At 40.8% G+C, this 19,139-nt stretch overlaps 1 protein-coding gene across 2 annotated transcripts in view; it reads left to right on the plus strand.

Moving 5' to 3' along the window:
* Positions 1 to 19,139, plus strand: part of PTPRR (protein tyrosine phosphatase receptor type R) — a 182,217-nt gene that overhangs the window by 20,310 nt on the left and 142,768 nt on the right. For both annotated transcript variants that reach the window (XM_056574125.1, XM_056574126.1), the window contains exon 3: positions 9,565 to 9,869. In XM_056574125.1, coding sequence (XP_056430100.1) covers positions 9,565 to 9,869 — 305 coding nt within the window. The remainder of the gene's footprint in view (positions 1 to 9,564; positions 9,870 to 19,139) is intronic.

Raw genomic sequence — 19,139 nt, forward strand, 5'->3', positions numbered from 1 at the left:
GGATAAGACTCCTCGCCAGAAGCCCGCTGGTTTTCTTCTTCCTCTGCCTGTTCCCGAACAACCTTGGTCTCTGATTGGTATGGATTTTATTACTGACTTACCCCCATCCCATGGCAACACTGTTATTTGGGTGGTCGTTGATCGATTCTCCAAAATGGCACATTTCATCCCTCTTCCTGGTCTTCCTTCAGCGCCTCAGTTGGCTAAACAATTTTTTGTACACATTTTTCGTCTTCACGGGTTGCCTACGCAGATCGTCTCGGATAGAGGCGTCCAATTTGTGTCTAAATTCTGGAGGGCTCTCTGTAAACAACTCAAGATTAAATTAAATTTTTCTTCTGCATACCATCCTCAATCCAATGGACAAGTAGAAAGAATTAACCAGATCTTGGGTGACTATTTACGACATTTTGTTTCCTCCCGCCAGGATGACTGGGCAGATCTTCTACCTTGGGCCGAATTCTCGTATAATTTCAGAATCTCTGAATCTTCCTCCAAATCCCCGTTTTTCGTGGTGTACGGCCGTCACCCTCTTCCCCCCCTCCCTACCCCCTTGCCCTCTGGTCTGCCCGCTGTGGATGAAATTTCTCGTGATCTTTCCACCATATGGAGACAGACCCAAAATTCTCTCTTACAGGCTTCTTCACGCATGAAGAGATTCGCGGATAAGAAAAGAAGAGCTCCTCCCATTTTTTCCCCTGGAGACAAGGTATGGCTCTCCGCCAAATATGTCCGCTTCCGTGTCCCTAGCTATAAGTTGGGACCACGCTATCTTGGTCCTTTCAAGATTTTGCGCCAGATTAATCCTGTCTCTTACAAACTTCTTCTTCCTCCTTCTCTTCGTATTCCTAATGCCTTTCATGTTTCTCTTCTTAAGCCACTTATCATTAACCGTTTCTCTCCCAAATCTGTTCCCCCCACTCCTGTCTCCGGCTCCTCGGACATCTTCTCCGTCAAAGAAATTTTAGCATCTAAAAAGGTCAGAGGGAAAACCTTCTTTTTAGTGGATTGGGAGGGTTGTGGTCCTGAAGAGAGGTCCTGGGAACCTGAGGACAATATCCTGGACAAAAGTCTGGTCCTCAGGTTCTCAGGCTCCAAGAAGAGGGGGAGACCCAAGGGGGGGGTACTGTTACGCCGAGCGCTCCGGGTCCCCGCTCCTCCCCGGAGCGCTCGCTACACTCCTCTCACTGCAGCGCTCCGGTCGGTTCCACGGACCCGGGGCGCTGCGATACCGCCTCTGGCCGGGATGCGATTCGCGATGCGGGTAGCGCCCGCTCGCGATGCGCACCCCGGCTCCCGTACCTGACTCGCTCTCCGTCAGTTCTGTCCCGGCGCGCGCGGCCCCGCTCCCTAGGGCGCGCGCGCGCCGGGTCTTTGCGATTTAAAGGGCCACTGCGCCGCTGATTGGCGCAGTGGTTCCAATTAGTGTTTACACCTGTGCACTTCCCTATATCACCTCACTTCCCCTTCACTCCCTCGCCGGATCTTGTTGCCTTAGTGCCAGTGAAAGCGTTTCCTTGTGTGTTCCTAGCCTGTGTTCCAGACCTTCTGCCGTTGCCCCTGACTACGATCCTTGCTGCCTGCCCCGACCTTCTGCTACGTCCGACCTTGCTTCTGTCTACTCCCTTGTACCGCGCCTATCTTCAGCAGCCAGAGAGGTTGAGCCGTTGCTAGGGGATACGACCTGGTCACTACCGCCGCAGCAAGACCATCCCGCTTTGCGGCGGGCTCTGGTGAAAACCAGTAGTGACTTAGAACCGATCCTCTAGCACGGTCCACGCCAATCCCTCTCTGGCACAGAGGATCCACTACCTGCCAGCCGGCATCGTGACAACTACCTAAATAAATATAAAAAATTAAGAAAAAATGTGAAAAAGAAACACACACACACTACATTTTTATTATTGTCAGCTAAATTTTTAGTGCCTGCCCACATAAATTGATCCCTGTTTAAAGATTAATTAAAATGTCATTATAAAAAAATATAAATTTTGTTAAATAATGTTTTTTTCCATCACTACTGCATCCTTTTTTTTTTTTTTTTTTTTTGGTACCCAACAAATTTTGAAACAAACCCCCAAGGGGCTATTTCCACTCAAATGCAAAAACGCCAGAAAAAACTTCAGAAAAAATGTCAGACACAGGAAATTGCACGGACGTTTATTCTGGAATTTTTTTCACAGAAAAAAAACTCAGGAAAAAAACTTAGCCTGAAGCATTTTTGTCTACCTTTATTTTGTGTGCTGCTAATGTGTAGGTGCACTAAATTTATTAAATGGTTGCAGGGCATTTGATACACTTGTGCAGGTACACTTGTTCTAGGTCCTGGAATTTCTCTGGTTTGTGGTACAAAATAGTGATGAACGGCATAGGCCATATTTGAATTCGCGATATTTCGCGAATATATTGATGAATATTTGTCATATATTCACGAAATTCGCATATTCGTTATATTCCCTTGTTTTTCTATGCGCATATGCAAATTTTTGCCAATATTGAGCCCTCCCATCTTTAATGGTATAAGGAACTAATGGGCTAGTTTTTGCCCATTGAAACCACTAGGCCTATTGTGGTCTATGGGGATCTCACGGTATGTAAAAGTGTAAGATAAGCGGTCTCAGAGTACAGTGGATGGGAGACTGTGTGGTGGTTTGAGTCCTGGGGTGGGACGGAGTGTTACAGTGTAGTGATTAAACTTTACTTTCCTGGAAAAGCTGCTGAGTTTCCCATAGCAACCAATCAGACCGCTTCTTTCATTTAGCAGAGGCCTTGTGAAAAATTAATGAAGCGATCTGATTGGTTGCTATGGGCAACTCAGTCGCTTTTCCTGGAAAAGCGGCTGAGTTGCCCATAGCAACCAATCAGATCGCTTCTTTAATTTTGCAGAGACCTTGTGAAGACCTCGGCAAAATGAAAGAAGCGATCTGATTGGTTGCTATGGGCAACTGAGCAACTTTTCCTTTGCACAGGTTTTGATAAATCTCCCTCTATGGGGAAGATTCATCAAACCTTCTTTCATTTTTAACAAGGCCTTTGAAAAATGAAAGAAGCAATCTGATTGGTTGCTATGCGCAACTGGGCAACCTTTACTCTGCACAGGTATTGATAAATCTCCCATTATGTTCCTTAACCTCCCATTCATTCATTCATTCATACCCAGCCTTACACATTACATCCAGTTTCAATTAACCCCAATACCCATATTTGGTACCCCCATTAACCTAGTTCCCACGGTTCAAACACTCAGTTAATTGCCAATTGACCTAGTTCCCACGGTTCAAAGGCTTTCTTAAGTACCAATTGATCTACATTTGTCAATCACGAGTAAAAAAAAAGTTAAACCACAACACTGTAACACTCTATCCCACTCCGGGACTCAAACCACTGCACGGTCTCCCATCTACTGTACTGCCAAGACCCTCCTGCTTATCTTACAATTTTACATACCATGAGACCCCCATAGACCACAATGGGCCTACTGGTTTCAACGGGCAAAAAATCACAGAGTTAATGCACTAGTGCAGTGGTCTCCAACCTGCGGACCTCCAGATGTTGCAAAACTACAACTCCCAGCATGCACGGACAGCCAACGGCTGTCCGGGCATGCTGGGAGTTGTAGTTTTGCAACATATGGAGGTCCACTGGTTGGAGGCCACTGCACTAGCCCATTAGTTCCCTATACCATTAAAGAAGGGAGGGCTCAATATTCCCGAATATGCGCACATGCGAAGAGCAGAGAGGGATGATCAATGATCACTGTGATGTGTACTGTGAACAAAAAAAAGCGAATATTCGTAATTGTGAATATATAGTGCTATATTCGCAATATTCGCAAATTTGCAAATATGCGATATTCGCGATTAAAATTCGAATTGCGAATATTCACGAGCAACACTAGTACAAAATAAAAAAAAATAAAAAATTTTTTAGGGTATACAAAGGGACCAAAAAAAAGCAATTTTGGACTTTGGTATTTTTTTTACGTATACGCCATTCACCGTGCAGTTTAATTTATGCTATATTTTTATAGTTCGGACCTTTATGCACGTGGCAATGCCACATATGTTTATTTTTGTTTACAAATTAGTTTTTTTTAAATGGGGAAAAGGGGGGTGATTCAAACTTTTACTAGGGAAGGGGTTAATTCACATTTATTAACTTTTTTTTACATTTTTTACTTTTTTTTACACTATTTTTTTTGTCCCCATAGGGGACTATTACATGCAATCCTTGGATTGCATACACTGTTCAATGCTATGCCATAGCATAGCAATGATCAGTGTTATCGGTGCTCAATTGCTTCAGCCTGCCATGGCTAGCTGGAGCATCAGATCATCGATCAGATGGCGAGGAGGCAGGAGGAGGCAGGTAAAGACCTTCCCACCATCCTCTCAGCTGATTGGGACACCGCGGTTTTACCGTGATGGTCTCGATCAGCTCCACTGAGCTGCCGGAACTCTTTTACTTTCATTTTAGCTCAAAGTTGATTGTGGCATCTAAGGGGTTAATGCCAGGCATCACCATGATCGATGATGTCCAGCATTAAACAAGTGTCCCAGTGGCTGATGCGGGGTCAGCTCCTGAGCCCGTGACGTAGAAGGAGAGCAGGTGTGTCCTTAAGTAGTTAACACACTTAAAATAAAAAAGCGTAAACCAAAAAGTCACAAAAAAGAGCCTGAGACACTGCACAGTACAAACTGTGAGATAAATATACACACAAAAACAGCTCTTAAGACATTGATATATCCCCCATTGTTCCCTAGAAGCAATTTAGAACTTGCATGGAGCAGTAAAACTCCAAAGTGCATAATCCCTTGGAAAGGGCTACCAAAATGCTATTTGCAGATTAGGACAAGAACTGGTGCTATTCCATATACAGTACAGACCAAAAGTTTGGACACAACTTCTCATTCAAAGAGTTTTCTTTATTTTCATGACTATGAAAATTGTAAATTCACACTGAAGGCATCAAAACTATGAATTAACACGTGGAATTATAGACATAACAAAAAAGTGTGAAACCACTGAAAATGTCATATTTCTAGGTGGAAAGTGTCCCCAAGTGCAGTCACAAAAACCATCAAGAGCTACAAAGAAACTGGCTCACATGCGGACCGCCCCAGGAAAGGAAGACCAAGAGTCACCTCTGCTGCGGAGGATAAGTTCATCCAAGTCACCAGCCTCAGAAATCACAGGTTAACAGCAGCTCAGATTAGAGACCAGGTCAATGCCACACAGAGTTCTAGCAGCAGACACATCTCTAGAACAACTGTTAAGAGGAGACTGTGTGAATCAGGCCTTCATGGTAGAATATCTGCTAGGAAACCACTGCTAAGGACAGGGAACAAGCAGAAGAGACTTGTTTGGGCTAAAGAACACAAGGAATGGACATTAGACCAGTAGAAATCTGTGCTTTGGTCTGATGAGTCCAAATTTGAGATCTTTGGTTCGCAGAAAAGGTGAACGGATGGACTCTACATGCCTGGTTGCCACCGTGAAACATGGAGGAGGAGGTGTGATGGTGTGGGGGTGCTTTGCTGGTGACACTTTTGGGGATTTTTTCAAAATTGAAGGCATACTGAACCAGCATGGCTACCACAGCATCTTGCAGCGGCATGCTATTCCCTCCGGTTTGCCTTTAGTTGGACCATTATATATTTTTCAACAGGGCAAACACACCTCCAGGCTGTGTAAGGGCTATTTGACCAAGAAGGAGAGTGATGGAGTTCTGCGCCAGATGACCTGGCCTCCCCAGTCACCAGACCTGAACCCAATGAAGGCAAAAGGGCCATCAATTGCTAAGCATCTCTGGGGACTCCTTCCAAGAATGTTGGAAGACCATTTCAGGTGACTACCTCTTGAAGCTCATCAAGAGAATGCCAAGAGTGTACAAAGCAGTAATCAAAACAAAAGGTGGCTACTTTGAAGAACCTAGAATATGACATATTTTCAGTTGTTTCACACTTTTTTGTTATGTAATTCCACATGTGTTAATTCATAGTTTTGATACCTTCAGTGTGAATCTACAATTTTCATAGTCATTAAAATAAAGAAAACTCTTTGAATGAGAAGGTGTGTCCCAACTTTTGGTATATAAGTTTATCTGGAAAATACCTTGGAATTACATACAACTTTAAGGTACAAAAAATAACTCCCAGTTAATTTAAATTTGGGTTGCCCTCTTTTACTGTATGAAGGTGGGCTCACACAATTGAAATAAAAAAAGAAGGCTACCATCATAGCTCCCGCAATACAAGGTTGTCTGCTTTTCATAACACACTAAAATGCCTAGTTTTAAATAAGTAACAATGCCCTACTGTTGCGGCATTACCATGTCAGTTTTCACTAGGTTCTGTGCTATCATTGTAATACAGTTTACATGCACACTGAGGTTATTGACAACTACATGTAATCTATATAAAATCGTGCTGAATTTCCACCCAATAAGTACCCTATAAAATGGCAGTGCTGTAGAAGTTATTGTGATACATGCAAGACTTGTCTTATATTTCTTTGCAGAGTAAATTTTTGTATAACTTACAATATAAGAGGGTTTAAAAAAATAATTTAGTACAAAATGTGTCTGATTTGCCCATAGAAACCAAAAAAAGCTCACCTTACGTTTAACTACATTAACTTGAGAAATAAAAGGTGAGCTGTTATTTTTGTCTCAGACAGATTAATAAATCCTGGTCCATTTATTTGCCCTTTGTAAGTAAATGTACAGTATATGAAGACTAAACTATTCTTAAAAGCCCTGTGATATTCTAATCTATACAAAAATATCAATACAAAAAGATATTAAACAAACCCCAAATGTACCACAATAACTTTTGCAGCATAAATATTGCCATAAATATTTTGTAAATAGCAAGAAAAGTGCAAAATGAAATTATAATCAGACACAATGGCCCTCATTTACTAAAGTCCAACTGACTCTTTTTCTCGGTTATTTCGCCTACGTTTTAGTTGCAACGTCTGTTAGAAAACACTCGGAGTGTTTTTTTTTTTTCACTCTGAAATGGGAGTATTTTATGCAAAAATGTGCATTTTACCAACAAAAAACAAAAAATACTCGGAGTACTTCCAAAATCACTGGAGAAAAAGTGTGAGTTTGCCTCACACAATAACCGACAGCCAAGAGGCCGAGTGAAATTCCAAAAATGGAGTGATTTCTAATAAGGGATTGTTTACCATTGTGTTTTTGTAAAAGTAACTTGTTTTCTAACCTGAAAACATTTTGTACAGTTCAACACTTTTATTAATAAAATATTGAATGCTTTTGTGATAGTTAATGTTTATATATTTTTTTTCTTTTTAACACATTTGCAATATTAGGTTTAAATCTAACACCCAAGCTGATAAATAAGGATAATTGATGTCATTTTTGAAAAATTATAACACATGAATACTTTTGATTCATGGAAACATTTTTAAACAAACAAGTCTAAACCATTTTGACTCACACAACTAATTTCTTTAGCTGGGAGTTTTTGCGACACAATTGACTAGTGCGACACAAAAAAAAACGTATGACAGAAAAATAACCGACATGTGCGACAGAATAGTAAATAAACCTGAAAAAAAGACGAGTTATATTGAAATCACTCCAGAATAAACACTCCACTCTTAATAAATCAGGGCCAATGGGTAATGGTTATTAAATCAAGTGCAATAAAAAGTGGTGCAATCCATAGCAATCCGTCAGTTTTCTGCTTTTATTTCATGGAGGGCTCCTCTGGGATTTGTTAAAGGAGATGTCTGGTGCAGACTTTTTCTATTCCATCCTGCCCGGGCTGCAAAAAAAAGACAAAACAAACTTTCACTTACCTTCCTACGTTCCCCCTTGATCTCCGCAACAGCTGATCGTTCGGCCGGGCTGTCTACTTCCTACTTCCCTTAGCCCGGTATGTCACATGGTGCTTCAACCCATTACTGGCCGCAGCGATGTCCTGCCTCAGCCGGTGATAGGCTTAAGCGCCGTGTGACGTATCGGGCTAAGGGAAGTAGGAAGTAGACAGCCCGGCCAAACGATCAGCTGTTGCTGAGCTCCGCGTGAACGTAGGAAGGTAAGTGTAAGTTTGTTTTGTCTTTTTTTGCTGCCCGGGCAGGATGTAATAGAAAAAGTCTACACCGGACATCTCCTTTAATATCTCATCCACTTTGCCCTTCCATTGCAGATTTTCCATTCAAGAATCCAGACTGTAAATCTATGAAAAAATAAATTAAAGAAAAAACTGTGAGGGTATGTTCAGATGTACTGAATTTGCTACAAAAAATTTCCGAAGCAAAAACTTGGAATTTATGTGCATTTTGATACAGGTTTACCTTTTTCAAGGTTGAACGCTTGTTTATTTATTTTTATTTTTTTTGTTTGTTTGTTTTTTCTTTTTGCAGAATTTCATTTAAAACAATGGGGGAATCCACAACAAATCCACACACAGCCTGTGACAGTTGCAGATTTAACAAATTGTGCTGGTAGTCTACTTACACATTGGAAAAACTGCTGCATGTGAATCGGATTTGTAAAATCTGATGCATTTTAAGTAGAATTGAAGTGCTAACATCTGCATAAAAAATCTGCACCAATTTTTTAAGGGCATAACAAAGCCATGGACTTAACCAACAGGTTATGAATTTCTGATATATTTATGATCACCACAAGTATTCCTTTGTATGGAATATCTTGAAATTATTACCAGGCCGTGAGGAATGGAATTGAGAAACTCTGCTTTAGACTTAAAGAAACCCAAGATAGCATGGATTTGTTTCTTTTTAATTTTTTATATCCATGGAACTCTTTTTTTTTTGTATAATTTGCACATATTTGCCCTTTCTGTGATTACAAACATCTCCCCAGTCTTGTCTAGTTGTTTCCTTATTGCCTTGCTCCATGCTATATCGGTAGCAGATTTTGAACAGACAACTTATTAACTTAAAGGGGTACTCCGCTGCTAGACATCTTATCCCTTATCCAATGGATTAGATGGATAGGGGATAAGAGGTCTGATTGGGGGGCCTGCTGCTGCACCCCCGTGTGAAATCACACCATGCCCCCTCCATTCATGTCTATGGCAAGGGGCGTATCAACCGAAACGCACCCTCCCATAGACATGAATGGAGTGGGCGTGGTGTGACATCACAAGGGGGCTTGGCAGTGACATTACAATCACACCCTCCGGCTCCGAGCGTTCTGAACAAAATGTTTAGAACACTGGAGTACCGGAGTACCCCTTTAAGAAATATTAGATGGCCAATTCCACAAATATCCACTAGGTTAAGAATTGTGGAATCTTCTTTTAATTGTTTTTGTTGATTTAGTTGTCCAACTTGTACTACAGATTTAGAAACATCTGTGTGGCAATAAGTATATTCTTTATGGAAACAACAACTATTCTGCTGTTATCATTCTAACAAGATATCATGAAGCTCATTTTAAGTGTTGAAGGGAAAAATATATCTTTGCTTGAACATATGGCAGATAATTTGTACAACATATTACACCAGATTTTTTATTTCTGAACTCCACTTATATTTCATTGACTTATTTTTCTTTCCCAACAGAGTGCTTCTCTGGAGACAATGATCATGTGTTGGCAGTACGGGAGAAGAGGATCGGGAAACCCAGATTTATTTACAGTCATGTGCAAAGCATTGAAAAGAGCTTAGATCTAGAAAGACATACAATGCTTGAACGTAATTTTCATTCTCCAACCCACATGAAAATAAGCAAATATATTCATCCTATGTTCGTAAAACCAGCTTTTCCTCGATCAACTCACGACCAACCACTGAATCTGTTGGCCTCAGAGGATACAGATGTTGAAGTCGAAAATCTAGTTGTTCCACAGTCAAGTGTCATTTTAGTGGTAAGTGTGTTAACATTCATGTAATGGAGTGACTAAAACAGATTAAAATCAAGTCAAATATCTTGAAAGTGAATATCTACAATAACTTCTATTAGGCATTATAGAGCATCCATAATGCCAAATTCCTCTTGTAGCCTAGATGGCTGTATTCCCTGTCGATAACAGAGCGCAATGTCTAGGTGTACATGTTTTCATGTAAAAACTGTCATCCGTACAGTATCAGTCAAAAGTTTGGACACACCTTTATGTTCTATGGTTTATTTTTTTCTACAATAATCCTCATAAGGCAGTCACCTGGAATGGTTTTTCAACAGTATTGAAGGAGTTCCCAGTGGTGATTTTCATGTCTGCACCTCAGGGTACCTTCAAGTTTAAAGGGGCAACTAGACATCTTATCCAAAGGATAGGGGATAAGATATCTGATCACGGGGGGGTGCCGCTGCTGGGGACCGCCACAATCTCGTCTGTGGCACCCATGACATCCGATGCACACGGAGCAAAGTTCATTGTGTAAAAAATTGGTGGCGCAAAAAACAAGCCCTCATATGGGTCTGTAGGTTAAAAAATTTGAAAGCGTTATGATTTTTAATAGGGGAGAAGGAAAAAACAAAAGTGCAAAAATGAAAAATGGCCCGGTCCTCAAGGAGTTAAATGACACAGTGTCAGTGAATGTGTACACTCACTTTAATTGAGCTGCTCCCAGAATCTTTATAACATGGCTATTTTTACTGAACAATGTTATAAAAGTGTCTGTAACAAAATCTAGGGCAATTTTTTTTACAGTTTTATTAAATTCTGGGTTAAATTTTAACTAAAACTACGATGAATCACTGCTGCACATCGAGTACATGCTTTATTGGCATTATTAAATGCATTGTGAATATGTTGTGAATAAAGGGACATTTTCTACATAGCACATGCTGTTATAATACACCAGAGCTGTGTTACAGTGCTTCATATCAATGTTCTATGTTTCATTTCTATTTGAAGTATATTACTTGCAAACTCAAAATTCAGGTTTGACTGCGGTTAAAGGGGCATTCCAGGAAAAAACTTTTTTATACAGTGGTCCCTCAAGTTACAATATTAATTGGTTCCAGGGCGACCATTGTATGTTGAAACCATTGTATGTTGAGACCAGAACTCTATGGAAACCTGGTAATTGGTTCTGAAGCCCCCAAAATGTCATCCAAAATAGGAAAAAGTGAGGATTATAGAAAAATAAGTAGATAACTAATATAGATAAAGCAAATCCTTCCATATACAGGTAATAAAGATCTGCTGGGAGCTGTAAATCACTGTCTATTTCAGCGTTTTCCAACCAGAGTGCCTCCAGCTGTTGCAAAACTACAACTCCCAGCATGCCCGGACAGCCTTCGGCTGTCCGGGCATGCTGGGAGTTGTAGTTTTGCAACAGCTGGAGGCACCCTCGTTGGGAAACACTGGTCTATGTAGAGGACAGTAGCTTCTTCAGGGTCCTGTACAGTACACAAAATGTCCTAAAAAAAGTTAAATGGAGCCACGATCACCTGTTGTCCAAAGGAGCAGCTAACCATGGCATAGGTTAAAAGAAGTACAGAACATGTAATACCTCCCTATACTGTAGGGGGCGCTACCAGACACCAGTCAGTGCATACACTTCAGTAATACAGGGATTTTACCAGTCAAATGTCCTTTCTGATTGGTCGGCTCTTTTAGCCATTGACAGGTTTCACAGATCTGGACTGTCCCCATCATTGTATGTTGAGTCTGGTTTCAAGTTACAATGTTCCAGAAAAGACCATTGTATGTTGAAACTATTGTATGTTGAGGCCATTGTAAGTTGAGGGATCACTGTATATATCAACTGGCTCCAGAAAGTTAAACAGATTTGTAAATTACTTCTATTAAAAAATCTTAATCCTTTCAGTACTTATGAGCTTCCGAAGTTAGGGTTGTTCTTTTCTGTCTAAGTAATCTCTGATGACACGTGTCTCTGGAATCGCCCAGTTTAGAAGCAAATTCCCATGGCAAACCTCTTCTAAACTGGGCGGTTCCCGAGACAGGTGTCATCAAAGATCACTTAGACAGAAAAGAACAACCTAAACTTCAGAAGCTCATAAGTACTGAAAGGATTAAGATTTTTTAATAGAAGTAATTTACAAATCTGTTTAACTTTCTGGAGCCAGTTGATATATATAAAAAAAAGTTTTTCCCTGGATAACCCCTTTAAAGCATATTTCAGACAGCTGTTCAAGAGCCGAATACCTAGTGCCAAGAATGGGATCAGATCCTGTCAAAGATTTTTTTTTCTTCCCCGTGAGAGGTTTTCTCTCTTTTTTTTTTTTCTTCTTTCAAATCCAATCCATTGTCATATCACAGCTGTCTGAAAATGTTATGTCCTCCGTATCCCTTCTTGGGATCCAAGGGATGAGATGATTTGTTTGACAGGGGCTCCACACATTGCATATATTATGGCATGATACTTTTTTGCATGGGGCATGATTATAGATGTAGGATAAGTACACAACATACTTCAGCAGCCATGCTGTATATGAACAGAAGGAATAGTTAGAATACAGTAAGTATCATGTTTTGGCTGCTGTATTTTAGCAGTTGGCTGGATATTTAATTTAAAAGCTGGGCTTTAATATCACAATTTACCATCATTCAGTCACAATGATAAAAACAAGGATTAATGAGTGGTGGCATATTACAGCTTTCTCTCTTATATTCCAGGGAATCTAAGTTCTGGTTCAGACTCTTGCGGATTATACATTTTATATATCCTGGTAATTGTAAATGTTGGCGTGTTCAAATAGGTTTGTAGGGTTTGAAAATAATATAGTACGGTGATCCCTCAACTTACAATGGCCTCAACATACAATAGTTTCAACATACAATGGTCTTTTCTGGAACATTGTAACTTGAAACCAGACTCAACATACAATGATGGAGACAGTCCAGATCTGTGAAACATGTCAATGGCTCAAAGAGCCGACCAATCAGAATGGACATTTGACTGGTAAAACCCTTGTATTACTGAAGTGTATGCACTGACTGGTGTCTGGTAGCGCCCCCTACAGTATAGGGAGGTGTTACATGTTCTGTACTTCTTTTAACCTATGCCATGGTTAGCTGCTCCTTTGGACAACAGGTGAGGGCGGCTCCACTTTTTTAGGACATTACGTGTACTATACAGGACCCTGAAGAAGCCCCTGTCCTTTACATAGACCAGTGTTTCCCAACGAGGGTGCCTCCAGCTGTTGCAAAACTACAACTCCCAGCATGTCCGGACAGCCATATACCTGTATATGTAAGGATTTGCTTTATCTATATTAGTTATCTATTTATTTTTCTATAATCATCACTTTTTCCTATTTTTGGATGACATTTTGGTGGCTTCAGAACCAATTACCAGGTTTCCATAGAGTTCTGGTCTCAACATACAATGGTTTCACCATACAATGGTCGTCCTGGAACCAATTAATATTGTAACTTGAGGGACCACTGTACATAAAAATGATGTGTTATAAATTATATGGAATTATAGTTGTAATAATCTACTGGACAAATTGAACATCCGTCAATGGGTTCAGGTTGTACCATGACCCAGCCTTCATCAAACATTGTAGTAGATTGTAAATACATATATTAGTACTTTGGATAGTCTGATCTACATATGTGATGACAAAAGTAGAGTTTACAAAACAGGCAAAAATATATGAGTTTTGTATAACTTCATCAAAATCATTACATCTAGTAAGTATTTTCCATTGTTTTATATAGGATCAGACCTCCATTGTACTTCCTTAGTGTTGCTCGCGAATATTCGCAATGCGAATTTTATTCGCGAATATAGAATATTCGCGAATATAGCACTATATATTCGCAATCACGAATATTCGTTTATATATATATTTTTTTTTTTTCACAGTACATATCACAGTGATCAACCCTCTCTGCTTCCAGCTTGTATGGTGTAAAGAAGGCTCTAATACTACTGTATGAGACTGGTGTGCGAATTTTCGCATATACGAAAATTAGCATATGCAAATTTTCACATATTTAAATTTTCGCATATGCGAAAATATACTGTGAATATTACGAATATGCAAATTTAGCGAATATATGATGAATATTCGTCCATATATTTGCAAAATATCGCGAATTCGAATATGGCCTATGCCGATCAACACTACTTCCTATATACATTGAATGGCTACTGGACACTCATCTAGTAGTCCATTGAACTTATGTTTTGCCTTCAGAGCGACAAAAATAATGGTGGCATAGATTCTTCTAGGTAATTTGTTCTGCAGAAACATTGGACAGGATAGCTTCTCACGGTTCTAACAAAAGAGATGAAGATATTGACATGCTCTGAGCATCCCATTCTTCGCAGAGAAAGTCTATAGATTAAGAGTATGAAAGCAGAGAAACAAGGAAAACTTACAATGATTTTCCTAGAACAATACATGGCTATATGAAACTTGTAAAATAGTTCATTGTCCTGCTTAAAGTATCTACCACAAGTTAAATAACTAACATAAATGCATATATTAGCAAACAAACCAAGATACTTACCTGGCTCCCGTGGTCCGCAGTGTGGTGTTTTCTTCTCTCTTCATCCACCGGTCTGTGCTCCAGCACATGATGATATGAGGACACTCGGGCCTCTTGGAGCTGTCAGCATATCGCAGGCCGCAACAAGAGAAAATGACAGGGAGGGGTGTCGTATTTAACTATAAGCGCGTATGTAAGACATGCTTATTGTTAAATGAGTCCAGGACTGGCCGGAAATGTACACATCACCACTTACTCTGGAGGGCGAGTTAGGTGTCTACGAGGCCCCATTAAGTGTGAGGCCTTAGGTGGCAGCCTAACTTGTCTAATGGGAGAGTTGCCTCTGCCTACACCATTACACCATTTCCACCAGCCTAAACTACTGACACCTCGCAGGAAAGATACATCAATTCATGCTGCTTGCGCCAAATTATGAACCTCCTGTCAACATGGTAAAAATGCATTCTGGATGCATCTGACCAAGCAATGTTTTCTCTGCTCAATGATCCAATATGCATGCTCTTTGTCCATTCAAATCTTTTGCCTTTCTATTTCTCTTAGGCTGCATTCACACTTCGTTTTTACACTACGGGTTCCGGATACGGCTGAGGAAGGGGAAAACCGGGCGCTCCCGTACCCCAGCCAGACCAGCGCTGAAATCCATTTACTTTAATGAGCTGACCGGAGTCAAACGATGACTCCGGTCGGCTTATTTTTGACCCGTATGCGGTTTTGTGGCCGGACCTAAAACCGTAGTATACTACGGTTTTAGTTCCGGTCAGGAAACCGAATACAGGTCAAAAATGAGGCGACCGGAGTCACCGTTTGACTCCGGTCGGCTCATTAAAGTAAATGAATTTCAGCGCTGATCCGGCTGGGGTACAGGAGCGCCCGGTTTTCCCCTCCCTCAGCCGAATCCGGCACCTGTAATTTAAAAATGAAGTGTGAATGCAGCCTTACACAGCAACACTCAAATCTGTCACCTTCAGTTATTGTCTATACAATGCATTTGAAAAAGGTTCACACCTTTTTTTTTTTACGTTTTGTTATGTTGCAGCCTTGTGCTAATATAAAAAACAAGTTTCTCCTCATCATTCTTCACACAATACTCCATAATGACCAAGTAAAAACAGAACTTTAAAAGTGTTTCCATTTTTATTAAAAAGGAAACACTAGAATTTTCCTCAGACATAAGTATCCGGACCCTTTGTTAGGACACGTAAAATTTCACTCTGGGGTCTCCTATTTCGCTTGATCATCTTTGAGATGTTTATACACCTTGACTGGAGCCACGTGTGGTAAATTCAGCTGACTGGACATGATTTGGAAAGACTAAAGTCAGAGGCCAAGCCATGAGGGCAACATATTGAATTCTTTGAAATTTGTTCTTTGTTACCTTAACCATTCCTGAACAGTTGTTGCAGTGTGGTTGGGCACATTATCCTGCCTAAAGAGGCCAATTAAGGATTACCATTGCCATGAAGGTGTCTACAGTTTTTAGGTGGGTGGTATATGTAGGTGGTATAACATTGCCTAGAACATTGTAATGCCTCAACCATATTATCCCATTTCCATATGCATCCTAGGGACGTATTTTACTTGCGTAAATGACGCTTATGCTTAGGGTCTTTGACCAAACCAGACTAGGCCATCTTTTCTATTAGGCTGCATTCACATTATGTTTTGAGCTTACGGGAACTCGGCCTGTATCTCATTCATTACCGGACCAGGCCTGTTTCTCATTAATTTCAATGAGCCGACAGAAGTCAGATTGTGACTCCAGTCGGCTTATTTTTGCCCCGTATTCGGGTTTTCTGACAGGATCTAATACAGTGGTATGCCGCGGTTTTAGGTCTGGTCACAAAACAGGATACGGGGAAAAAATGAGCCGGCCGGAGTCACTATCTGACTCCGGTCAGCTCATTGAAATTAATGAGATATGGGCTGGGTCCGGCTGGGATACCGGAGTGCCCGGTTTTCACTACCCCCAGCCAGATCCAGTTCCAGTAAGCTCAAAACTTAATGTGAATGCAGCCTTACTCTATAGTGCAGTTGACATGCTCAACATGTGTAGTCAGCATTGGCACTCTGGTCAGTGGCTATGCAGTCCCACATGCAGCAAGCTGCAATCAATGTTGTTCACTTCAGCTGCCTGTAGTTTTAATTGTATGGGTGATGATTCTATTACAATTTTTATAATTATTTAAAAATTCTCTACATTTTTGGACAACAGATTAGAGAGGTAAACAAGCCTTAAAGGGGTATTCCAGGACTTTATTTTATTTGACTATGCTACAGTTAGTGTAGTTTATAATATAGTATCTGTACCTGTCTTTGATGGCTGGGCTCGCAATTCTTCTGTGATTTTCGCCCCAATATTTATTTTTAACAGCATACAAACTTACTCATATCTCAGGTTTTTCCAGATTACAGTGTGACAGAGACATGACATCACTAGTCAGGTGTGCAAAGGGAGCCTGTCCTACTTCAATGGGTGGAGCGAAGGCTGGGTGGAAGAGAGATCATTTTGCAACAGCTGGAGGCATCCTGGTTAGAAAACACTGGTCTTTTGAATGGAATGCAACTCATATCATATTTCAATGGGCAGGGTGGCTGATGTATGGGAGGAAGGAAAGTGACCTCACACTTACAAACAAGGAACTATGGGATGTGACGTTTGAGAGAACGAACTCCAACAGGAAATACCTAGTTCACAAAAAGATATCCACAGCGTTATGGTAATCTCACAACATAGCCATTTAGCCCCAAGAAAAGCATAGATCCTTCCTATGCATGTCCATTACTGTCTGGCAGGGGTGTACTAAAATCCCTTTATGGTGGATAACCCTTTTTACTTGTTATGAAGCAGGGCAAAAAATAAATCCACTGTATGGGGAATATTTGCAGTATCCAGTGATCAGTTAAACCAGTGGTCTCAAACTGTGGCCCTCCAGATATTTCAAAACTTCAACTTCCAGCATGCCCATTCAGCCATTGGCTCAACGGCTGCCAGTACATACTGGGAGTTGAAGTTTTGCAACATCTGGAGGGCCACAGCTTGAGACCACTGAGTTAAACCAACAAGCTGCAGTTTGTAACCTTGGGAGATCACTTTGCAGAGACCTTTTTTTTTTTTAGTCGCTTATACAAATGTTTAGTTATGGCCACAGTTATATTGCTATAACATTGTAAATGGACTCTTTCAGACTGCAATTTTGAGCTAAAAATATTTTTTAACTCTGAAGATATTTAATAACCGTTTCATGAATTCCATTCTTAGAAGAACATAAAGCAATGGAACCCATTTGAATGAAACATACTTACAAAATAATTACATTTCCCATAAGCTTTTCTTTATAAGTGGTGAATTAATGGTAAGGTTTGTCGAGACATAGCTGATGTGCTTTTAAAAGGTTTGTAATCTATTCCTCACCCGTTATAAATAATATAGCTCAGCATGTTAATGCTTCCTGCATTAGTCAATGGACGTCTGGATTGATTATAAGGTAAGGAATTGTGTTCGTAATGTATCCAGATTTTCTACTACCCGTCTTTAAGTGTTTTCCATTGAAGGCCGAAGAGCCTCCCAGAGGACATAACATCCTTATGTGCATGAGAATGTTTAGCCAAGATTAAAATGGGTCTGTTTTATCTACTGCAAATGGAGCCATTATACTTATGTAACTTGAGACCTGAGACAATTCAAATTGACCAAACACCTTGGAGCCAGACACATTAATATTTTTTTTACTTGGAAGTAAATGACATGTATTAATTAGTGTAATTCAAATTACAAGGTCAAGGGACAAGGTCAAAAATGTCATTTCTGGTTTTCTGAGTTTTTTGGTTTTGTTAATATCAAGTTTCAGTAAGCAGAGCTATGTGCACTAAGCCTATCCATATAGTTTGCTGTGTGACAATACATGGCACCACCATACAAACAGGAGGATGTCTGTAATAAAGCATCTTATGGAATATGCTATCATATGTTTTTCTTACAAATTGCTAATGAATCCACAAAATGCTCTATGTCTTTGTATAAACCAAAGGCATATAAAGGCAAGTTTAGGCCCATAGATTGATGTGAGTATGGCTTCAAAGTGTGACAAAAGTTAAATTGGGGCTGAATTTTATAGAATTCAGTGACCCCCCGACCTACGATGGCCCCGACATATGATGAAATCGACATACGATGGCCTCTCAGAGGCCATCGCAAGTCGATGTCAGCATCGGCATACGATGCTTTTTTATGTCGGGGCCATCGCATTAAGTGCTATCTGGCAGCGCCAAATGCTTAAGCTGCTGCCGGATAGTAGCTTAATGTTCCCCGTGTGGTGCGGTAAGTATTACTTACCCCTCCACGATGCTCCGGGGTGCCCTCCGGGTCCAGCGCTGGTCTTCCGGTGTCTTCTCGGCCCTCTCCGATGACGTCAATACACTGCTGCGCTCGTCATCCAATAGGAATGGCGTACGCAGATGCTTAATGACGTCGCTACCCAGGCCCAGTAAGGCCTTGCAGAAGAAAGCAGAGGACCGGAGAAGAAAGCAGAGGACCGGAGAAGACAGCAGAGGACCGGAGAAGACAGCGGAGAGCCCAGCGGAGGCCCGGGGACACCATCTCGAGCGGCGGGGACAGGTGAGTACAGCTTCCTATACTTTACATTGCACAAATCCCTCAACATGCGATGGATTCGACAAATGATGGCTCGTTTGGAACGAATTACC

The sequence above is a fragment of the Hyla sarda genome, chromosome 4 (genome assembly GCF_029499605.1).
Source record: "Hyla sarda isolate aHylSar1 chromosome 4, aHylSar1.hap1, whole genome shotgun sequence".
Lineage (NCBI taxonomy): Eukaryota > Metazoa > Chordata > Amphibia > Anura > Hylidae > Hyla > Hyla sarda.